This window comes from Dermacentor albipictus, chromosome 4 (genome assembly GCF_038994185.2).
Source record: "Dermacentor albipictus isolate Rhodes 1998 colony chromosome 4, USDA_Dalb.pri_finalv2, whole genome shotgun sequence".
NCBI classification, from domain to species: domain Eukaryota; kingdom Metazoa; phylum Arthropoda; class Arachnida; order Ixodida; family Ixodidae; genus Dermacentor; species Dermacentor albipictus.
This window is the reverse complement of record NC_091824.1, coordinates 137445222-137470070: the sequence shown is the minus strand read 5'-3', so window position 1 is coordinate 137470070 and position 24849 is coordinate 137445222. Positions and strand designations below refer to the sequence as shown.

Sequence of the window (24849 nt, the reverse complement as noted above, 5' to 3'; positions counted from 1 at the left end):
CCCAGCCCGCTCTCGTGGGAGGGCGGAGTGAAAGAACACGCTCGTGCACAGGCGCTTTGGTTGCGCGTCTACCAATCCAATTCGGAGCTTTCCCGTACGAGGCGTCCCTTGTAAACCAATGTCCAGTTCTAGGGACGCTAAACAAGCCAAATTTTCTCTCTTTCTTCCTTTCTCACTGCAAATCGCGTGAACCAGCATCGCTTTCAGAAGGTTGGCGGTGAAAGTTGCTGCGCATGCACGAACAAAGCTGTAATGTGACGAGCACTGGTTCGATCAAGCGGCGTTACTCTTGCTTTCAGAGAAAGGCATCTGCGTGATCGCGAACAAAGTTTCTGCTTCTCATGTTCCCCAGGGTCGAAGCGCCACCTGCACGGCCTTGAAAGTAACGGAGCGGGAAGGGCCTGCCAAAAAGCGGCCATTCACTCTCAATACGAGGTAACGTGAGCCATCTAGTTGAATTCGGTTGGAGCCAGGCTGCTCAACTAACAATGACTTTAGTGAAAGGTGGCAGAAGAACAAATAATGTTTCAAGAACCAGACGAAGGTAATTTTCTTCGCTTCTAGATGTATCAGGAGGTAAATATTTGGAAATAGTACTGCTTCAGGCAACCACGGGGCGACCCTATAAATATTCTACCCCGTAATAATACGAGCATTTTAGTACATATAAAAAAGAAGCGGGGTGGGGGGGGCGGGGGTGACGAGCCGCTCGGCTCCCTTTATCCCTGGAGTTTCACAGGCTCGTGAGCTATAGCATAGCAGGTTTACTGGCCAGCTGCCTGCTGCTAAAGTTCGCGTTCGACGTGGCGTTTGGGGTTGAAAGAATGTTCCACATTCGCCATCGTGGTTATAAACGATGCTCGCTAACACTCGCAGTGTTAGAAAACCTACAAAAATGCACACTCAATCGATACGAGATCATTGCACGTGTAATGCAGCCGATGCGGGTTCTGCTTCCACCCGCAGCAAGTTCTTCTCATCCATTGTAATTGCTCTCTTCCGTATTATTTGTACATTTTAATTAAAACAAAAGCTAATTTCCCCCATGATTCACCTGACTTCATCGCCTGTTAGTTTCACGCGGTTGTAACTATCCCCTCGATTCCCCTTATTCTTCCTGAACCGAGACACACGCCCACAAGTAAAGGGGGGAAAATGATATCCGTAAAACGTAGCCCAACGCAAATGTCTCATTCTCGCATTCCGACGGCGTGACCTTTAAGTGTAGAAGTGGCGATCTCCTGCCCAAAAGCGTACGATGAGCAAGCCCCACCAATAACGTCAGAAGGAACGGCGATATTACGCATAGGATACTATCTCACTTCCACAGCTGCGGTGAAATATTTCCAGTTGCCCTTCAAGCTGAGAGTGCAGGCACGACCGGTGAATGGGGTCAAACGCAGCATCGTTTTGTTATTTCAGAGGACCCAGAACATGTCACTGCTAGCGTACCAACTCGCTTCCCATGTGGCGTAACAAATTCACAGCGAGATTTCACTGAAAATGTACTACTGCCACAACGCATAGAACGAATGCGGGCAAATCACTACTAAAAATAACTAAAAGAAATCTAAACGCTAGGGCCATGCAGCTCGGACGCCTTTTAGATAAAAAAAAGAAAAAGCTGCAGAACAACAAGGAAAAATAATTATAAATGAAGAGCTGCCAAGCTAATTCACTTACGAGATTGAGGGCTTTCTCGGAGTCCATACTGTCTTCATCCTGACCCAGGTCGCCCGTGTCTTGACTAGTTGCACTGTCTTGTGTGTCGTTCGAGAGGTCACCGTTCATCCCTGGATCTAAAAAATAAAAAATAAAGAAGAGAAAGAACACGTTAGAGGAACGCTCTTTGGGTAACTCCTAACCGACTGAAACCGTCATTGCTTCCAATAGAGAGCATTTGGACAAATGACAAAAACTTCCCAGCCGACCTTCCATCAAGCAAAGTGCTCAAAATTTACAGCACACACTCGCCGAGGAAATTAGACGTATATTTGACTTCGTTTGGCATTCCTTATTATAGCTTGCTACGCAAACTGCTGTTTCCAACTCCTTGTACCGAGAACAGTGCCACATAAAACAAGGCCCAGCGCTAATATTTCAGGTTACTCCAATCGTGTGAGAAGGCAAAGGGCTGAAGTTATCCGCGGCCTAACGCAATGACATCTTAACGCAGTTAACACAATATGGAGCTTTTACGGCGAGTCACACTTATAACCAGTTCTTCATTTCCTTACTCACTTCCGCAATAGGCATCAAGCCATCATTAAATACATTACTCTCTCGCTCACAATCAACCTCTTCCAGATGCACTCAGAACGGTGTTACAGATTTCCGCGGAGGCTACATCTTTCGAGGTGCATAATATACATATATATATACTTATCCCAGCAAACACCACCTGCTGTGTATGTGCGTGTGTGTGTGTGCGTGCGTGCGTGTGTGTGTGTGTGTGTGTGTGTGTGTGTGTGTGTGTGTGTGTGTGTGTGTGTGTGTGTGTGTGTGTGAGTGAGTGAGTGAGTGAGTGAGTGAGTGAGTGAGTGAGTGAGTGAGTGAGTGAGTGAGTGAGTGAGTGAGTGAGTGAGTGACTTAGCGGGGGGAGGGGGGTGCACGGCTCTGAAAGTGGTCGCCAGCTTCGGAGAGGGAGAGCGTCCCGAGCGAACGCGTCGCGGTGATGCAGCTGCCGCAACGTTCAAACAGCGTGACGGCCACGATAAGAACGAAAATGCAAAAGAACAGACGCACAGGGGGCGTCATCAACAAATAGCGCACATGCGAGAAAGAACTATATATATAAAGTGGCGGGAGGAGGGATGGGGTAGAGAGATGAGTCTCTCACGCCGCGCATCTACGTACCCGAACCGCACATGCGTAAAGGACTTAAGGCGAGAGAGGGAAGGGGACGACAACCACGGCCACAGCGCACCCGGAAGATGAACGTCACGAGGGAGGGGGGGGTGGGTATCATTAAAATTAGAGCTCGTGCCAATTTTCCTCTTTTTCTTTCTTCTTTTTTTTTCTAGCTACTATGCATGCAGGCTTTCGTACTACACTATGCGATTCCCTCTGTGTTTCCCTTCAGCTTTCCTGGGCCTCGAATGTAGGCAAGAAGAGGAAGCGGCACGTACAAGTGGCGCGCCCGCTGCAGGGTAGACTGCGCATGCCCATTCGCTGCTGCGGCCTTTGCCAGCCTGCATCGCCCGTTCGGTAACGCGTGCGTGCGTGCATGCACGCCACACAACGCAATGCGTATGGCACGGGGCACGCGCACGCGCCGGCGACTAACATATGCATGCTGTTCTGCGAACGACGCAGCCGCGGGCGTCCCGATGGCTTCAAACTAGCGAGTGTGGTTTGTCGCTGGCCGAAACGGCCCGATTACCAGGGGGGGTATTCTGTAAGAGTCCACCTAGTGGACTGTCCATTTCTGCCGCTGCTGATTGGATGCAGCTGTACGAGAGAGGAGAAGAGCGGCCCTAGCCAATGAGCAGCGGCCGAAATGGACAGTCCACTAGGTGGACTTCTACAGAATACCTCCCAGCGGTCGTTTTCTTTTCCTTTTTTTTTTCAGCATTCAGTTTAAGCACACACATCGCTTAAACTGAATACGAATTGAACATATCGGTCTCGTCCTTTTCAAATAATGTAGTATTTTTATTGTTCAATAGAATTCACAAGCCCCGCATACTTCAGACAAGAAACAATGGCATAGCAACAAAGTTTTTAAGCTTACGCAACAGAAAATTGAACATAAACACAAATCCTACATCCGACTCAGCCGTTTAGGCAAAAGTCGCTGATTAACAAGTTCTGCCACCTATGAAATGACAGCAGCCCTATACGTCGCATACGCGTGCAGACCGCACTGTGTTCATATTGTTCAGTTGTTTCCTGTCTTTGTCGTGGTCACGTGTTCTCAGTGTTCCCAATTCTGTGGCAGGAAAAGTTTGAAAGCTGCTGAACGAAAGGCTGAACAGAAATAAACCTGTTCAGCCTTTCGACAAGTTCACACAATGTCGCGCAATCAATAAGACGGCGACGTGCGCAGATTCCCGCCAAACTGTGAAGACTGCCAAATGCTCAAGACTCTGCAACATGCACGTGTTTTGCGACTGCCCTCAATTGGCACCACCGCGGAAGGCACCGAATTCTGAGTTTGGATGCATGAGGTGACATATTTGGCCACAGAGTGCATGTGCACTATACACAATAGAAAAATCAGTTACGAGATATGTATGTGGACCACACGCACAGGAGCGGACGGACTCGAGTGTATTAGCTGAGGCCGACAGCTCTGCCTTTCATACATATAATAAATTATCCTCCCTCCGACTAAAAAAAAAAAAAAGAAGAAGAAGAAGAAACGGCGCTGCAGCCGTATAATTCCTGACGTGAAGCCCCTAGACACGTGCGATCCGTCTGTTAGCGCTGCAGAAGCGTTCTCGCACTAATTGAGAGAGTTGTATTCGGAGGTTTCATGCTGACAGAGGGATCGTATATATATATAGTCATAGAGAACGAAAGCCACGTTTCATGACGCAGGCACCGCCTTGGAAGCGATCGACGGCCGGCTAGAAGCAACAATAAAATGATTTTGACGTTCTCGGTGCCCTTTTGTTCTAGGGGAAACGCCCCCACCCCAACCCCCGGAGATACGGAGCAATAAGGCCGATAACTGTACCGAAGACCGCACTGTGCGGGCGGTTGTGCGGCTGCTCATTATTTTTGAAAGAATATACACGACGCAACGGGGCCGGTGAACCCGCATCGATCCGAATGAACAAATTGCAAAAGTTTTTTTTTAAAATATTTTTATAACATGCCGATGGTGGCACATGCGCGCATGTGCGAGTCGGGTGTACCAAAAGCAGGCAGGAAACGGCAAACGTGCCGCCAACGTCGGGCACTGCAGAGCGCTGCAATTCGGAACACGCACCGAGCAGTCGATACATGTAGTGCACATTTGCCTGGTTCTGTCTCGCTATAATCGCGCACATGAATATCGGCCGCAAAACAGGATGCACATATAAGTTCGATGCACGCGCGGTGCGGTACGCATGCACTATTTATACAGTCATCCCGCCCGCGCGCCTATGCAACAATCTAAGCCGGCCAGTTTCCGTTCCGAGCTAAGAACTAATAAAAACAAAATACTCCTTCTCCGTACCAACTTTATGGCGGCGTTATTAGCCGCATGAGCCAAATGAATGCACAGGTACAGGTTAGCAACCTGGTCGCACCAAAGAAGAGAAAGCAAGCAGCCAATTGTGTCACCCGCTGCTTCCCATAAATCCTTCTTTTTATCGCCAAGTACTAAATGAAATCCTTCTTTCTACATTTATAAACGCTTTCTTTCTTTCTCTCTTTTTTTTGTGACGGGTACCGAACGCGCAAAAGATAAGCATGTAACTCCAACCGACTGCCAGCAACAGATGGCGCGCCCTCGAACTGCCATATCTTCGTTTGCGTGAATTCAAAGTCACTAGAGTTCAAATGCACGCGAATTTTTAATCAACCTCGTGGGTCTATCAAGATTCGAAATACCAAACAAGACACACTCGAAATCGCTACCACCGCCACCGCAAAGACCTACGGCAACAAAGAGACGCCCGATACGTAATCGCATAGAGGACATTGACCCTGTAGATTTATTAGAAGCCAGGTTGCCTCACGGCTGCCAGCCGCTTTTTATCGAAACAGTTTGCTGCTTTATTATCTGCGGCCGTTGTCGGAGCGTGTCCAGTCGGTATGGACATAGAAGCAAGAGCACGTAATTAGCGCACTGCGCCAAACACTGCTTTGATATATGGCCCACATTTTCTCGCAAAAAAAAAAGAAGACAATACCCCTTAAAGTGACAAGTCGTGTCCTTACAACGTGTATCTTACCGTAACAGTACACAACGGTAAAGTAGCATTTCCTCACAGATGTTGGAACAGATACAAAACAAAACAAAATAAATAAATAAATAAATAAATAAATATATAAATAAATAATTGAGAAAAAGGAAAGACATAGTTGTTTGGAACGATTTCACGTTTTATTTTGCGCAATTTCATACAGGCATATATCATCATCATCATCATCATCATCATCATCATCATACGCAAAGATGAAGAGGCACAGAGAAAAGGGCACTGAAAGAAGAAGTTACTGACCACACGGTAGGAGGCCTCAGAGCAAAGTTCATCTACCCCTAGTGTTTTTACATTTCTAAACCTTTTTTCATGCACTTTCTCCAAAACGCCCAATTCTAGGCCGATCCCTGACGGCGGGCATGTGCCATTTGTGCAGAGAACCACCACCTCGGGACTGGAGTCTTTGCCAGACAGGTAAGAGCACCGGTCGATGAATATGACAAACACTAACGCGTGCTTTCCAAGACGCCGAAATGCCAACCGGGCTTGTCGGCAAAACAAACGTGAAAACAAACGTGAAAAACGAAATAAAGAAAAATAACGAAACAAAGTAAAATAAAAAAAAGAAGAAGGAAAGAAACAAGAGAAGGCGACGCAACAGCGGATAAAGCTTAGCGAAGAGGAAGCGTGGGCGACTCGGCCAAAGGACGGTCTCATTTCTCGCCCAAGATGCCCCGCCGTTTGCAAAGGCCATTGTGCGGACGCGCGCCCTGCTCCCTTGCGCACCGCTTGTGCTGCCATCTCGCTTTCTCCTCTTCCGCGACATCCGCATCATTTTCCGCTCCTTGTCCCCACGCGCATCCACCGCGCGAGCCGCCGCGCACGCGTGCGTTTTGTGCCTCGCCCCCTCACACGCGTCTCGGTTCGTTCGAAAGCGCTCGCCTGCTCCGACATGCACAGCCGCGGGTCCAAGAGGGCTCGCCCACCAAAGAAGTAGCCAGCGAAGGCAGGGGCGGCTAACGGGGAGCAAGAGAAAAAAAAAAAAGAGAGACGCGACCAGCGGGGCGGTAACTCCAAGCGCAGCACGACACGCCGCCACGTTCAACCTCCTCTAAAAGGCTCCAGCTGCGTGAGCTACGAAGAAGCAAGAAAAAAAAAATGGCAGCCGCTGCGTCTGCTATTCTGGTCGGCAACAGAGCGTCCCGGCCGACGCCGGCGGCGCGCGCTCCGCAGCACGTATTCCCACAACCAAATGACGCAATGAACGTCGTCGGGACGGCCTTTCTTCTGCTCCCTCCATTCAGTCCCGTGGTGCCTACGCGCGCCGTCTCCCTCTCCCGTCCGTTTCCACTCTCAGCTTCCTTTCCGCCATTTCCTTCAGCTCGCTCCTGCAAACACGCCGGAAGAATAAGGACGTATAACGGAAGCCGAGGAGCACGCGAGCCTGCCCGGCTTGGTCTCTTCCCTACCGTTACTTTCATTCCCTCTTTTTATATCGTGGCTCATACGCAAGGCCAGCCGCCGATACACCTATAGATGTATGTATATAGTATGTACACGGCGCATGTGGCGCATACGTTGGCCGAACACAAATTGTTTCCTCACGCCCTCTCCACCTCGCACACGCCCGCGCGGAATCTATACACGCGCACGCCGAGCAGTAGAGCTGTCGAGGCAGCTTTATGGCATGTTGCTGCGTCTTTTACGGCGCTATTACGCGCGTTGCCCGCGAGGTAGCGCCCGCCGGTTAGGAGTGCCGGGATGAATTTTTTAAAGGCCGATATCTCGCCTCGTGCCTCCCCCCCCCCCTTGCCCCCCGCTGGCTGGTCCCCTGGATATACGTCTACAGGCGCTGCTCCAATATCCGCGAGCAGCTCGCCAATACAGATATATGCACCACGTATACAAAGCGTTATGCGAAGGCATTCGAACACGCACGCATGTGCCTTTCCAGGGCTCACAAGGTACGCGGGCCAGCAATCGCGACGCTTTACAACATACAGAAAACAGGGTGAGTGAATGGGAATGAGGAAAGAAAGACCCAGAGCCAGAAGGAGTGAATAAGCGGCCGAAATTCTAGGACAGGCTTTGCAATCGGCTCCTCGAGCGTTCCTCAAGAAGCAAGACGGTGAACTACTAAGAAATGAGAGAGAGAGAGAGAGAGAGAGAGAGAGAGAGAGAGAGAGAGAGAGAGAGAGAGATGGCCGGATGCACGGTGCGAGATTCGAGCCATCGGGGCTCGTTCAGACTGGCGATTCGCGCCTTGGTGTGCGTGCGTGTGTACGCGCGTTCTCGCAAACGCTCCAACTTTTGCGTAGCTCGATCACCGGATGCAGGTTCGCGCGTTTCCTAAACCGCGCAGCGCGGCCATGAAGGCGGCAGCAATGTGCTTTGTGCACTTGAATTCGATTCTTGGCACGGAGCCTTTAAAGATTTACACGAAAAGGGAGATGTGTTTTTGTCGAACTCACCGGATATCAAGCATACCAACCAGCTTGAATGATTCTGAGGGAATTTAGGGAGTTTCTTTTTCGTGATCGTTGCGAAACGTTTTCAAAACCTTCACTTCCTTTCAAGCTACGGCTCCGTCCAGCGATCTCGCGTCGAACAGCCTTCTTGGCCTTGTCTAACGACACACCCAGTGATGCTTAGTAACTCGCTTACAAAAATGCTGACAAGTTCGATAAAGAGAAAGGCGCAAGAGGACGACCACGCTATGATTATTAATAACATTAAGGCAGGTCGACCACCTTAAGCGATGTGAGCAAGGGATACCAATAAGCGAAAAGTATTTTATATCGGCGCTCAGCGTCGTACTGCGCGATCTAACGCCACACCCACCGTGGTGGCGGAGTACAACGGCTTTGGTGTTTGTCTGCTAAGCCCGAGGGCGCGGGATGAAATCCCGGCCGCGGCGGCCGTATTTCAATCCAGGCAAAATGTAAGAACACCCACGCCCCATGGATTGGGTGTAAGTTAAGGAATTCCAGGTGGTCAAAATTAGTCCCGAGTCCATCACTACGGCGTGCCTCATAATCATATCGTAGTTCTGCCACGTAAAACCCGATAATTTTTAACTGACAACCCCCATTCCCGTTGATCCCCCAACCAAACAATAGAAAGAAACTTCGTATAGCTAAAGAAAAACCTCCGATTGTCCTGGAAAATTTCGCAAGGCAAAGCTAGATTTTGGGTACCTTGTCCGCAACAAAACGTCCACGCATGCGCGTATATTTATGACGCATGCAAATCGGGCAATCGCACCGGAGCTGATCGGGGAGCTCTGGGCGTCCCTTACATTGACAGTTCAGTCACAGCGGGGAAAAACCCAACAGGGACCCCGTCTGAACGAGAAACCGTTAGCCGGAAAAGACGACAAAGGCGGTATGCAAAGGACCGATTACCGGAACCACGAAGCGACGGAGAGCTTATTATATACGTATACACATCAATCGGACGAGAGAGACCGCACGTTCGTGCCCGTCACCGCAGCAGTGGAAGATGCGGCGGCGGACGGGCCCCGGGCTCGAGTCGCTTTTATCCTCGCGTCGCCCCACGCGCCGACTCGCTGCCATTATGCGACGACCAGACGTCGCGGGCCGTAATCCGATTACGCCACGTACGGTGGGGGCTTCCGACGACGTTGGGCCTAGCACGAGCCGGGCGCGTGTGTGCGTATATGGCTGGCGTGTACGCATACTTGCAGCCGCCGCTGCATGCCGGCGCATTACAGCCCCGGCTGCAGAGACAGGCCGAGACAGGGCGACAGCTCCTTTGACGCGTGCCCCGTTCATGCTCCAGATGCAGGCGTGAATACAGAGAAGTTTTGCCTGTGTGTACGGATTGGCCGCTGCTGTGGTTGCGCGGAGAGCTCTCTGATCGGCCTCTATTCTGGTCCCAGTGGATCGTTTACCCGTCTCCCCTTTTGCTCACTGGGGGACCCACCCCAAAGCGCCTCTCCATTCGGGGCTCATATACGAGCTTTCTTTACATGCGCGGGCTGCTCTTCTGCGGTCCTCCACACTACCCGGAAAGAAAAAAAAAATCAGAGGAAAATTCGATTTCTTTAACCCGAGCGGACTGAAAGGAGTGACAAATAGGCACACGTGACAAACTGAAGAGGGCTGCAAGTGTATGCCGCTTCGCTCGGAACAGTCGGGAGAGGTCGCACGCATGCAAGCGGCTGAGACGCGCTCCACGCTTGGAGCTGCCAACTGACGTTGCTGCCGATTGCGACAGTCATCTGCCAAGTGCGCCTGTGAGCACGACATGACGTGGTGAGGAAGCTCGGGCAACAAGGCTTGGTAATCCGTTCAGCATCGTAACTGTGATGGAGATCCTAAGAGACAGGAAAGTGAAATGAATTAAGGCCGGGATACGTGGAGCGTCTTTCTCGACGAATTTCGCAAAGCAGAAAACGCGGTGGCGGCGTGTCGCCCAATTTCCGCTGGCTGGGGGATATATACATGGGGCGAAAAAGCGGCGGGTGTCGCCTCAATGTGGCCAGACAAGGTAAAACTGCTTTAGCCAACTTGAAATGCACAAATAAAGTTTATAGACCTTTGCTCCTTCTTTACAACAACAAAATACAAAAGAAAAACTATAAAACTGTCTAAAACTCGCTCCTTCAGTTGCTTTTAATAATGTATCAGTATATTTTGTGCCTATTTAGCGGAGAGATTGCGTTGGAAATAAGCGGTATGACGACGCTGTGCGCAATCATAAAAGACTGACGTACAGACGGGTCTCCGTCTTTATAATCTTTATATTAGACCCTTCCGCTATCCCACAATATGGGACGCTTCTGCAACGCGCAGATACGCCTATCGTTAAATTCCACGCGAGCTGCCTTTGAAGCCGTGGCCGTGCGCTAACACAAAGTGTCAAGCCCGCGAACAGAGAAGCGCGCGCGCGAAAAGCATGCGCCGGCGAGGAAGACGGAAGTGACGGAGGCGCCGGTCAGTGAGCCATGATTGGCTGCCCTTGATGGCTGCTACCGGCAACGTCCGACGACGCGCGTCAAATATCTGGCGGCTCCTGATCTGCGGCGGCGGGCGTTTTTTCTCGACGCCGGGCGTCGAATACGCGCCGTCGGGGGAAAATCGCACACTTGCCGCCGCAAAAACGCTCCACGTATCCCGACCTTCAGAGATGCGCGTATTCTTCCGATACACGTAGCAGTGCAGCAGAATAGGCAACGGCGCAGCCAAGATGGCATTCCCGTATAAAAAAACACCTCAACTCCGCGCTTGGCAATCGTAACTGTATAGATCACCTGACTAATCTGCCATTCCAATGCGTAGCAACGACAGGGCTCGAAAGCGAAAAAACTACGGCTTCCAGAAAACAAGCAAGGCGCACCAAGCAAGCTGTACTTTGTGCATGCACGGAGCTGTTTTTTGTGCGTGGACATGGCGCAGGTGTTCTCCTCGAATACTCAAAGTAGGGGAACACAAAGGGGACACGATCAAGTACGTCGTCTGCAAAGCAAGCCGCAGAGAAACCGCAAAGCAGCCCCCCCCCCCCCCCGCCAACACACACACACACACACACACACACACACACACACACACACACACACACACACAAAGAAAAAATAGTAACAAATAAAATAAGAGGGAGTAGCGAAAGCGACTGAACTCCGTTGATATGCAATAAGTATTTATGTACAGTACGTTGCCTTCACGGCAATGTGAAACGTGATCCGCATGACCAGTTCCGAAGTCATGATTTCAAAAAGACAAAATCATAAACGGAACGATTGTTCAAAGAAGGGTGTACTGGAGACCGCCGAAAATATCTGAAGAAAGAATATGTTAAGCACCAAGACACGGCAGGAACGTTCATGTGACATACAACTGCACGCGATGTGTAAATCAGTTTGAAAGTCTTCGTCAATTCAAAATTTGAATCAATCAAATTAAACCTAAACAAAAGTGCAAATGCTACCGAGAGTCCTGTTCCGCACTGTTTCAGATGCCGCTGGGCGCTCGATGCGATAATCAATCGATGGAAAGCGAGCTCTTCCTGCCAGTAAATAACAATCGCGAAGCAGTATGAATTTGATAGCGGATAAGCTGTACAGTTCACAACCACAACGATAGCGTTGTTGCATGCGAGAGGTGGTCCTGCAGTTTCCTCGACTAAGGGCACTACAGTCACCCGTTGTAATAAGCTTAAGGTATTAGGGGAGTTCGATAATAAAATCGGGCCGACAATATTTCATCGCTGATGAGATCCAAACACGGAATCCCAGAAAGCAGCAACTGTATCAAGGGTCGCACGAATGTGATCGTTAAAGGCATTCTCGAACGGGCTTCCATAATTCCCCGCTTGAAGAGAAAAAAAACAGCTGGGATATTTAGGGGAAACTCAAAGAACGCCTCCTAAGAAATCGTTTCGCAGGAAGCCGGCACGAAAATAGCTCGCGTGCTGTCTATAGCTAGCCCATGTGATAAATGAATTGGCTGATCAGGCAAGAATTATGGACGATCACCGCGCAAGGCTATCTTAGCGCCATACTCTAACACGATCCTGATGACGTACTGATTAGATAGCGGTGTTTCACGATCGAGAGTAATCGTTCAGAGAGTTGCAGCTGCACTTGGAAAACCCATCTGAGGGTCGGAGGAACCGCCTACTGCTACTGCACGCAACACAAACGGCGCGGATAACCATATTGTGGAAACTGTTACTGGTTCTAGATCTGGAGGCAAGGTATCTGTAGCTCCATTCTATTCACGTGGAATTCATTATCTAGCCCAGAAACCTTTGTGCTAAACTAGATCACACAGATCACTACACTTGTCCCATGGAGAGTGCGCAAGGTCCCATGCAGGACATCAGCAGAGCCCTTCCAACAGCTGCAATAGACCCGCCTCCTCCACCTCCCAAAGAGGTAATTAATAAAATAAAAAAAACTGATATCAAGCACGCACGAGCATAGAACTGGCAAGCGAACTGACGTGAGGCATGGTTCACGAAGTGTCGCGTGCCTCGAATGGACCCATTGCTTGGCTTTAGCGATACACCTTTACGATTACCTTTTTTTGTGTCAGTCGGAGTCAGGTGACACGAAATTATACAGGCCTGGGAGATACACATTTGTACATGATTGCACAAAGGGCACAAATGCCTGTAGAGCAGTGATTAAAAGACACACACAAACGCAGCTAAATGCAAGCGCGACGCAAGGACACAGATTCATTCAGCTGTCCGTACAAGCCACATACATCAACGGTTGTGGACCGATGTCACAAGACTCAATGAGGCTACAGCTATCGTGTTATAACAGGCTGCAGCGGCGCCAATGTATTCTTGTTTTCTCGTTTGCTGACCTTGACCTGGTATTAGCGTCGCCAATTTCATAGAAAGCAGCAATAGAGTGCATGAAATAAAAAATGCGACAGCTTTTGACGCTTTCCTAGAAAAAAAGGTATTGCGCCATACCGAGGCAAGAATGTCGGCCGCTGCCCTTATCGCGAAAGTCGCCAGGCAAAAAGCGCAACGCCAGGGAAGCGCGCCGAAGCAAAAAGAAGCCCTCCGACCCCCCGCCCCCGGAGTCCGGTACTCTGGATCTCTCTGGAGCGTATACGCGAGGCGAGGAGAAAGCGGCCGCGTAGAAAGACATTACCGAGACAAAGAGGACAGTCGAAACAAGCTGACAACGTGCGAATGAATGCATCCACTGTAAACAGGCCGAGGAAGGCGCGTGGTGGCTCGGTTCCTGGCGTTGTGTGGCGTTGTCACAAGGGGAAAGGAGCTCGCGCCCTCGTCCGTGGGCCAGCACCAACGACCGGGAGATCAACGCACCGAGTGCCACCGAACGGTGGAGGAGGCGATCGGGAACGACACAGTGCCAAGAAGCAGAAAAAAAAAAAATCCACGAACGCTATAAGACTTTCGCCACGAGCAAAAGAAGCAAGGATGACACGTCAGAAAACGCGCACTTTAGCGATCAACACGGGCAAAAGAAGTGAAACGAACCCGGCAAAACGAAATGGAAAACGAAGGACCGCTAAATAAAGAAAAAAAAAAGAAAGAGAGCATCGGGCTGTGGAGGAGAGAAGAGGCGACTCGGTGTCGCCGGCGTCCGAGCGAAGATGACGACAACAAAAAGGGCAGCCGGGCAGCGCGCGACAAAAGAACAGAGCCCGATCGGCGGCAGAGGCGCGTTGGAAATTGAATTCTGTTACGTCCACAAGACTTACGACCCTCCTCAAAATTCCGCCCGTATATATATGGGGATGCATGCATAGCGAAGGGAGCGCGCGATGGCTGCTGCTACTGCTGCAGCTTTTTCTTTTTTTACTTTTTGTCTTGCTTCCCTGCAAGTGCTCGCGCCCCGAGCCCCACGGAGGAGCCCGCCTATCGCGCGACGCACGCACGCACGCACGTGAGCCGAACCGCGGGAGCAAAAGAAGACGCCACGTAGAGGTGGGGGGAGGTGGGGGGGGGGGGAGGCGCCGTGTCAATGGCAGATCAATCGAACGAAAGTGCCAACGCGTCGACAGAAATTGTTTTTTTACGAGTGCGCCACCGCCGTCGCCGCTCGGAAGCAGCTCGCGCCGCGGCGTCTGTCCGGTGGCACCCTCTCCTCCTCACGGAGACCGCGGTGCCGGAGCCATCAGTCTCTCGAGAAAGCGTCGCACGAATTTGCGAAACAAGAGGACGAAGAGCGCCCCGCTCTCTCTCTTTCTCACGCATACACATACACAGCTGAAAACAAGCGGGCGCTATGCGAAGAGCCCCCCTCTTGCCGCCCCCAGCTTGCCCCCTTGCCGAGAGAACGAAGCTCCCTGGAGCCAGCCTCCTCGCGTTGCCCACGCAGTATAGCAAAGTCAGCGAGGCCAACGTACAACAAATGTTCGCCAGAGTGAGGCGAAAGGGTCTCAGTGACACGGGCACCTTTCTGGAGCGCTAATATTGTTGTTTGTTTGTTTGTTTGCCTGCCTGCTTGTTTGACTGTCGTCTTATTCTCCTTCGCTGGCGTCCATGAATACGTTTTCCCTATTCGCGCCCCTGTACCGTTATCATTCTCTCACTTCGCCTTTCTCACCCGCCGTCTGGAACAGGGAACGCACGAGGCGCACGAACGGAGCGGAGACGTAACGCTTTTTTTTTTTTTCCCAAGAACGTCGGCGTGTGCACTTTCTTTGCTGCCGCCGATGGGAGAGCCGGCGGAGAGACAAAGTGCTTTTGTTTTGCCGCTTGGAAGAAAGGACACGTTTGCGAAAACAATGCATAGCGGAGCAGAATAAGTGCACACGCCGGGATGGGGGGCTCGAATGCCGGCGCGCTCGGTCCGCCCAGCGGGGCTCGGGAGATGAGTCAAAGCCAGGAGTGGCGAAAAAGCGCGGCCGGCGCCCGCGGGATGAAAGGATCGCCGGAGCGGGGAGCAGGCATCCTCCTCCTCCCAGATGCATCCGATGCCACGCGTCAGCAGTTGGCGTCACAAAGCCGCGGCGCGGAGGTCTGTCGCGTACACAACCCGGATATATACAAATGGGCCTCGCCCCGTGCAAAGGGTGCCAATTTGAGAGCGGCGTGCCTTCGCTCGCTGAGTCACTCCGCGGCGGAGGGAGGCACGCCACCGACGATGCGCATTTCTCGCTCACGCGTATTCCGAGAAAACGAGTGGTGTTTCACTACAGAGTCCGGCTCGGTACCGAAACCAACGCTAAGTGCCTCGTTGACCATTGCGATTGCTAACGATATCTCCTTTGAATCGGGATGCGACAAATAGCCACCTGTGCAAGCGCGAACTAATTAGGCTTTACTATACTGCGCCTCATCAACTCCGCGCAGTGCGCAGAAAGCTGGAGCCCCTGGAAGTCAATCAGAAACGAGAGCCGATTTGGCTCTCGCCCATTGTGCGCTACAAATCCTTCCGTGAAGCTTCCATTCAGTCGACATTACGCAGAGCGCGATCGGTGGCGGAAAGTGGAGGAGCCTTTCTTGTGGTTCTCTCTTCTAATTGGCTGATGCGAACGTAACTTTCGCTGTACTGCATGGAGTTGACGAGACGAAGCATGTTGCAATCTAGCATTCTGCATATCTCTGTAGCTTGTGCAAGTATCTCTGTTACTTGTGCCTGTGTGATGATCGCGTCCCCCTCTTTTCCTCCCTTGTTTTCCTTACTAGGGCTCATATCGTGCCCTAGACGAACTTCACCGCTGGTCGCATGACGGTCCCCACCAACTTTGAACCACACGGCTTCGAGCAGGTGGACGTTTCCTCCGGTTCCAGCTGGATAGATATCTTCGCTTTCCATTGCGATTTGCTGAGTCGTCTCTGGATCTCTTTTATTTCTTTTTTTTTCCTTGCAGCAGACGCAGGTACCGTTCGACACGTGTATGTCCCGTTCACAGCAGCGACTCATCGCGAGAGACGTGCAAGCGTTTTCACTCCCGTAATATGGTCGACGAGTGCCGTAGGCGCCACCATTGAACATGCGGCATGAGAGACGATAAGTCTAGCAACGTGCCGGGCAGTGTTCTATAACGCTGTCTATACACATCTGTAAATATTAAGGATGGTAGAAATCGACGTAACCACAGAAATATCGCGGTATATATCGCGGTATATATCGCCGCTGATCGCACGTGCGATCCAAGCTCCATCGTACGCAACGATTATTGTTACGGAGGCACTTCGGTTTGGCCGATACTGAGTTATTCTGGGTAAGATTAGCTGGCTGACTTCACATTTGTTTATGCGAACGGCGGAAGCTGATCAAGAGTCAAAGATTTTACCGATCCTGAAAGTTACGCTGCTGCGCAACAAAAATGGTGCACTAATCTGACTCCGTAGCGTTACGCAGAATACCCTTGACAACCAATAAATACTGCGAGAACTGAAATTTGGGCGAGTTTCTAAGAATCCATATACTTGACTTTTAAAGCGCAAAAGACGAGGACACAAGGAGGAAAACCAGACACGACGAGCAACTGTCCTTTCTGGCTTTCCTTCTTGTGTACTCGCTTATTGTGCTTAAGTAAGAATAAACCCTACAGTTAAGCTGGACTGAAAGATTACGCTTCCGAACGTGTAAATAGAGAAGTCATGCAAGTGGCGACACCGAGGAGAAATTCCTGCACGAGGTTAACGTGACAGGCTTTGGCAGTGTTTCGCCGAAGCTATAGTCCGCTTAATAATAATAATAATAATAATAATAATAATAATAATAATAATAATAATAATAATAATAATAATAATAATAATAACTATATTGTGGTCGAAAACAAACATGCTATAAACTTTATGCAGATTGATCTTTCTTTCTGACTGCTCCGAAAATATAATAACACCCATAAACATATGAAAATATTGTGAAAATAGCGACATCATGCAGACATACGCGCCCTAGTTAGGGGCGCAAAATTCACTACAATAATTTTTGGCCTTCGCTTCATACTCGGCGAATCTTTATCGGGTTCTGGAACAGTAATTTAACAGTCACGGAAGATTTACCGTTTGTCCCTATACTCTGTGTCCCTGTACCGAGGCTAACTTCTCCCAGTTTTTCTCAAACACGCTTTCTCCGGCTAAGCCTACATGGGCCTGACGACGCCTCGCACGAGGCCTATATATCGAAGCACGTGCCCAGTGCGGCCTCGACGACGGGCTCGTAAGCACGTCCGCTATACACGCGGTTGCCTCTCCAACGATGCAAGTGAGCCGATAAGGAGGCAAAACAGGGGCGCAGCAGCACGAGCCTTATCTGCGGGGCACACTTCACCGTTGCCCAGAGACCCAGAGAAGGCTCCCTTTTCCCCTGCATAATCATATCACGTCGCCGACAAGGACCCATAACACGCCCACGACTTGCAAATGGCAAAAACAGCGACGCGCCAGCACGAGCAAGCTAGCACGACCCGCCTTATCTCGAGGCATAACTCAAGGTTCTCCTGCAGACCCACAATCACGCAGACCTCGCGAAAGTGCCCCGCGATCTGTCGCCTCCTTTTAGCGCATGCATATCACGCGCTCCTCGGGAACCACGGAAGGGGACGACGGGGGACGGGCAGGAGAATCGCGCCTTATCGAAGTGGCGCTTTCCGCGACGCGCGTGCGCGAGCCCGTCCGAAAGCGAAAGGGAAAGAGAGAGAGAGAGAGATTCTTGTTTGGGAAGGAAGAAACATGGGGTAAAGTGCAGCGCAGTAACTGTCTCTCAGATGAGGACACCTCAACCGCGCTGCAAAGGGGGGAAGGGGTAGAAAAGAGTGGTGGAAGAAACAGGGAAGCAGCAGCAGCGGTCGAACCACCATAGGTGTGGGGAGGGGGCTCAGTGGCGATCGGCTAGGGCGATGTCCACGACGAACACCAGAATCGCTCGGAAACCGGTGTCAGGGAAAGATGCCAGGATCCCAATAAGGCGCGCCAGAGGGTTCCCGCAGTCCACGGGGAAAAAAAATATCCATAAGATTTCAGACAGACCCGAATCCTTGTTCTGGGTGTGGAAACCATGGCCAGTATACGCAAAAAAGTGTTACGTTAAAACATGTTTCGTAAGGGCAGGTGTCAGCAGATCGTGATGCTGGATAGCCCTTATTGAACAGGTACCATACAATTGTGATGACGGACATATGCGTAAGCGAACATATCGCTGAACTTCTTGCTGGGCAAGTTGGTATCGATTCATTATCAACAAAAGAACAACACACAACACGCAAGAAATGACAGAGCCCGTTGTCCCCTATTGTCTGCTGCATGTTTTTTTTTTTTTTTGCACCTTAATATAGGCGTTTGTCAGCTGGCAAGCAGCTGACAAACGAAAAGCTTTGTGAATTCACAAAGCTTTTCGTTTTTGTTTGTTCTTGCGCAAGTTCTTGCTCGTAAGAGTTGTTTAACATTGGCCAGCTGACTTGGCTAATAATATGTCCAACATCACGATTGGCCGGAAGCTGTTCTTACACGAACAGTTCTAGCGTAGAAGCACTTTCTTGCGAATACGGGCCCCGATTATGCTGCCGTAAAACAGAAGCTATCGGCTCCTGCGCATCTCGAGACGAGAATCTGCGCAGTTGGGAGCCCGCCACGCATCTACGAACCCCGCGCACGCAGTTTAGATGTGCTTGCTGCAAGGCTCGTTTGTGGAGTTGCATGACGGCCGGTTGTTAGCGCAAACAATTTGTCAATGCGGGCGCCGCAGCGCGCAGCCAGAAAGGCAAAACCAAGTGACCAGCACTGCACAGAAGCGACGTCGTATATAGGCAGCTCCCAACAGCTCGTTAAGCGCACTCGCCACTTCGCACTTTCAGAATGTACGATCAGTCGTCGCATTAAATAGTCGAACCGCCGCAACCTTGTCGGCTTTGCACTATCGCGCGCACGTACTGTCAAGAATGGCGTGCTGCGAAACAAGATTGCCACACAGTTACGACAGGGCGACACGACGCGCACCTCTCCCTCTCCGTCGCTGCAGCTGGGAGGCGTTCGAAGAAGCGGCCTTTGCGCTGGAATCCGCCGCCTTCCTCCAGCCCCTTCGACATTGTGACGGAACTAGTTCGGTGCGTGAACAATGATTCCGGAGTTCCCCAACGCGGAGCTGATTTGACACGCATGGACAAGCTGCCGTGAGGACAACGTATTTTGGTGCGTCTCACGCTTCGGCACCCCCGCCAACGCCGTCGTCGGGCATCAGAGCGCGGTTGACTTTGTGTACGTAAACTGCTCAGCAGAGCAGCGGCGAGTTGGTGATGAGTAAACGAACAGTCGCCGCGTCGTAGGACCGGCGGATCGAGTGTATAAAAACTGTGGTTGTGCGAATGCTGAGAACACTTCTCTTGAGCAGTCATGTTAGACTGGGACACTTCTCTTGAGCAGTCATGTTAGACTGAGTCACTTCTCTCATGCAGTCATGTTGGACTGATACTCTTTTTCTCAAGCAGTCATGTTAGACTGATTTAATTTCTGTAAATAAACCCTTTTCCTCGTTCTCGATGAGAAACAGTTCTTCACTTCATCAACGATCTCAGCGTAAATAAGTTGGACGACGGCATGGGCCAGCTACCTTCGAATTCATGCCGTACTCCAATCTTGGCAAAGGACCACGGACGATGGGATTGAGCCCCCAATCCTGACAACTGGCTGACAGCGGTGAGATGGACTTTGCGACATGGTGCTGTATCTGCGGTGAGTGCTTGGTTTTTGCTTTGACTCTCTAGGCTTCATTTTGTGGTTGTTCTGTTTAGAACAGTAGGGAAGCTTGATTGTTGTGTGTTAGCTAGGTTGTGTTTTCCTAGCTAGATTTAGAGAGCAGAATCAAGGCAGTAAAGCACCAGTCATGGAATTAAGGACACTGCTGAGAGACGAGTTGTTGATTGTTGGGGAGGAGCTGGGCCTAGATGTACGTAAGGAAATGCTAAAATCAGAATTATTGCATATCATTTCCGAACAGGCCAGTGAGGAAGAAGTTGAACTGGGGTTTGAACTTCTGAAAAAGAGAGAAGAACGAGAGAGAAAAGAAAGGGAGGAACGCGATAAAGAAAGGGAGGAACGCGATAAAGATCGCGAGTTAAGAAAAATGCAACTTGAACTTGAAAGCAAACGTTTGGAGTTGTCTCAAGGAAGTGAAGGCGCTCTGGGACGATCAAGTGAGGCAGAATCATACCGCATGGACAGGCTATTAAAGCCATTTGAGGTCGGGACCGACATAGGCTTGTTCCTAAGCAATTTTGAAAGGACTTGCGAAAAGATGAACTTCGGTCCGAGTACATGGCCACAGCGGTTGCTGTCTATGTTGCCGTGTGAGGCAGCGGAAGTAATCGCCAGACTGAGTGTGCAGGATGCATATGATTATGCAAAAGTTAAGGCTAGTCTCCTGAAGAAATACCGCCTTTCAGCCGAAGCTTTTCGGCAAAGGTTTAGGAGCACAGGCAAGAAAGACAGCGAGGGCTATCCGGAGTTTGCATATAGCTTAAAGGCCAACCTAGTCGAGTGGCTTAAAAGCGCGGAAGCGTACGACAGCAGAGACATGATCATTGAATGCATGTGTCTAGAGCAGTTTTACAAAACCATCCCCCAAGCTGTGAAACTGTGGGTGCAAGACAGAGGTAATGTAAACACTGTGGAAAGGGCGGCTGAATTAGCCGAAGAGTACGCAACCCGTAGAAAGTTGAACGCCGAGGAGGGAAACTGGGACGGTCGAAATGGACCGCGGAAACCATTTCCGTTCAAAAAGGGTGCGCAAACTAGACGATCCGAGCCTGTAGACCTGGCGGAAAAGCCCGCAGAAAAGAGCGAGGAGAAACTTAACGGAGAAACCGCACAAAAAGAACAGAAAAGAAAATTCGAATCTGTTAGACCAATTCGCTGTTACAAATGCCACAAACTGGGACATATAGCTGTAAACTGCGAGAAGTCTAGCGTAGTTTTTTCCTACGTGGAGGAAAAAGATAAGAATATGGAACTTTTAAGTCCGTATCTCCACAACCTGCAAGTTAATGGAAAACCATGCCGAGTGCTAAGAGACAGTGCCGCCACGCTGGACATTGTCCATCCGTCTTACGTGATGGTAGATGACTTCACCGGAGAAGTAGCATGGATAAAACAGGTTGTAGAAGAACACAGCGTGTGTCTGCCCATGGCCAAAGTCAAAATCAGTGGACCATTCGGGGAGCTAGAGACTGAGGCTGCAGTTTCCAAATTTTTGTCACTGCAGTATCCCTACATCTTTTCGAATCGTTCGAATCAGTTACTGCGTGACAGAGGGCTCAAACTGGGAGAGGGCATAGTACAGGCATTGACCAGAGGCCAAGCTCGTAAGATCGCGGCGCTTTCGGCTGAAAATGCTCAAGCTCCTCCAGCTGAAGCAGAAAAGGGGATAGCTTCAATACCCGAATCCGAGCTAGGCCCGAGGGACAAAAGAACAGTTGAGGAGAGCCTGCCAGTTGACCAGCTCAATGAGAGCGTAGCACTAGAGTGTCAGAGTTCTAGCCTGCAGGAAGAGCAAGCAGACGCGCTTACAAGCGAGACAGGGTCGTTATTATCACCGGCCTCAAAGAACTTTGATCAACTCTTACGCGTGGATAGAGAGTCACTGGCAGCTGAGCAAAAGAATGATGAGAGCTTAGCTAAATTACGTGACACAGCTAAAGAAGGCATTGCTAGGCGCAACGTAACGATACATGAGAGAGGAGGATTGTTGTATCGGCATTACAGAGATCGAAAGGGTAGGATTTTAGATCAGTTAGTCATACCTACTAAGTATAGGGAGGACCTTTTGAGTCTTTGTCATGGAAATGGGTGGTCCGGCCACCTAGGCATAAACAAATCAAAGGAAAGATTGCTTATGGAATACTACTGGCCTGGCTGTTTCAAAGATGTAGAAAACTTTGTAAGATCATGCGACGCCTGCCAGCGTTCTGGTAAACCAGGAGAGACTTGGAAAGCTCCACTGAAGGTAGTGCCCTTAATAACAGAGCCTTTCAGACGGCTTGTAATAGACACGGTAGGGCCTCTTCCAAAAACAAAATCAGGCTACAGGTACTTGTTTACCATGCTGTGTCCGGCTACCAAGTTTCCAGAAGCAATCCCTTTGAAAGAGCTCAGCTCCACCGAAGTAGTAGACGCGCTTTTGACAGTGTTTGCACGAGTTGGGTTTCCAGCCGAAATTCAGGCAGATCAAGGGTCAGTATTCACGAGCGCACTGACTTCCACATTCTTGCAAAAGTGCGGGGTAAAGTTAATACACAGTTCTGTCTATCACCCTCAGTCAAACAGTGTAGAGAGGTGGCATTCGGTGCTTAAGCGAGTTTTGCGTGCGCTATGTTACGAGCACAAGGAGGACTGGGAGAACTGTCTGCCGGCAACTTTGTTTGCTTTGCGAACAGTTCCACATGAGGCGACAGGGTTCTCACCAGCAGAACTAGTGTATGGGAGGACACTCCGGTCTCCACTGAGAATGTTAAGAGAGATGTGGGAGGAAAGAGGGGAGAGTCCAACCGTGGTTGAATACGTGCTAAATTTACTGGAACGGCTAAGCGCAACCCAAGAACTAGTCGGAAAGAACATGGAAATAGCTCAAAGGAACGCCAAATTCTATTACGACAAGAATGCGAGGCTTCGTACGTTTAAAGCCGGCTTAACGATGAAAGCGGAAAAGTGTAGGTTTGGTTGTTCGCAGGTTACTTATCTGGGCCATGTTGTCGGTCAGGGCATGAGACGGCCGGCTGAGCTGAAAATAGCGACGATTGGAGATTTTTCTCAGCCGCGCACGAAAACGGACCTTCGTTCATTTTTGGGACTTGTGGGGTACTATCAACGGTACATTCCGAATTACTCGCAATTGGCAAGTCCATTAACAGACGCCCTCCGAAAGGGAGCACCGAGTAACGTACACTGGGATAAGGACAAAGAGAACGCTTTCCAAAGTTTGAAAACGCTATTGGTTTCTCGCCCTGTGCTTCGCGCGCCAGACTACACAAAGGAATTCATAGTTCAATGCGACGCAAGCGACAGAGGTATGGGCGTGGTACTTAGTCAGGTCGGCGACGATAACGAGGAGCATCCTATCCTCTATGCCAGCCGTAAACTAAATGTAAGGGAGGAAGCCTACAGCGCTTCAGAGAAGGAATGCGCTTGTTTGGTTTGGGCCGCTCAGAAGTTGTCGTGTTACTTGTACGGAGCGAAGTTCATCTTCGAGACCGACCACTGTCCTCTGACGTGGCTCAATCAAATGTCACACAAAAACGGCCGCTTGCTCCGATGGAGCCTAACTCTCCAAGAGTACAACTTCTCCGTTAGATATAAGAGGGGAAAGTTGCATAGCAATGCAGATGGTTTGAGCAGGCTAATTTGAATTCTGCGTTTGAGGGTCCCGCCTAAATTTTAAGGTTACTAGTGTTAACTTTTATTAAGCGAAGAAGATCCCCTCTCATTTAGCAGAATTCCCTCCTTTAATTGCTGAATTTGTCAGCAGGAATTTGCTTCAGAAATTGGCATAGTGAAATGTAGCATTTTTTTTTGTTTCTGCACTTATGTTGTTGTTGTTTTTTTTGAAGCCTAGCGAGTCTGAAGTGAGAGCCAATGCACGTCATCTCGGCGCAGAGCCGTGTTGTGGGGTTCATTTTGCAGTTGCCTGTCCTTGTTGGATGTTTTGGGGCGGTGACATCAATGCACAAGTGGTCGCTGCGAGCCAAGACATCAATCCCCCCCTGACCAGCAGCCGTTCTCTTCCTGCCTAGCGGTTGTCAGCGCTAGACAGTCGAGACTTTCCGGGCCATGGAGGCGCTGTCAAGAATGGCGTGCTGCAAAACAAGATTGCCACACAGTTACGACAGGGCGACACGACGCGCACCTCTCCCTCTCCGTCGCTGCAGCTGGGAGGCGTTCGAAGAAGCGGCCTTTGCGCTGGAATCCGCCGCCTTCCTCCAGCCCCTTCGACATTGTGACGGAACTAGTTCGGTGCGTGAACAATGATTCCGGAGTTCCCCAACGCGGAGCTGATTTGACACGCATGGACAAGCTGCCGTGGGGACAACGTATTTTGGTGCGTCTCACGCTTCGGCACCCCCGCCAACGCCGTCGTCGGGCATCAGAGCGCGGTTGCCTTTGTGTACGTAAACTGCTCAGCAGAGCAGCGGCGAGTTGGTGATGAGTAAACGAACAGTCGCCGCGTCGTAGGACCGGCGGATCGAGTGTATAAAAACTGTGGTTGTGCGAATGCTGAGAACACTTCTCTTGAGCAGTCATGTTAGACTGGGACACTTCTCTTGAGCAGTCATGTTAGACTGAGTCACTTCTCTCATGCAGTCATGTTGGACTGATACTCTTTTTCTCAAGCAGTCATGTTAGACTGATTTAATTTCTGTAAATAAACCCTTTTCCTCGTTCTCGATGAGAAACAGTTCTTCACTTCATCAACGATCTCAGCGTAAATAAGTTGGACGACGGCATGGGCCAGCTACCTTCGAATTCATGCCGTACTCCAATCTTGGCAAAGGACCACGGACGATGGGATTGAGCCCCCAATCCTGACAGTACCTAC

General features: G+C 50.3%; 1 protein-coding gene and 1 long non-coding RNA gene across 14 annotated transcripts in view; one reads left to right on the top strand and one right to left on the bottom strand.

Annotated features, from left to right (window-relative positions):
* LOC139059338 (POU domain protein 2-like) overlaps positions 1–24849 on the bottom strand; it is a 582494-nt gene that overhangs the window by 26005 nt on the left and 531640 nt on the right. For all 13 annotated transcript variants that reach the window (XM_070537613.1, XM_070537619.1, XM_070537621.1 and 10 more), the window contains one exon: positions 1684–1799. In XM_070537613.1, the coding sequence (XP_070393714.1) occupies positions 1684–1799 (116 nt within the window). The remainder of the gene's footprint in view (positions 1–1683; positions 1800–24849) is intronic.
* LOC139059340 (uncharacterized) lies at positions 6134–16083 on the top strand. The gene is made up of 3 exons (XR_011514101.1): positions 6134–6164; positions 6258–6332; positions 16002–16083. It is a non-coding gene; the product is annotated as an uncharacterized lncRNA (long non-coding RNA).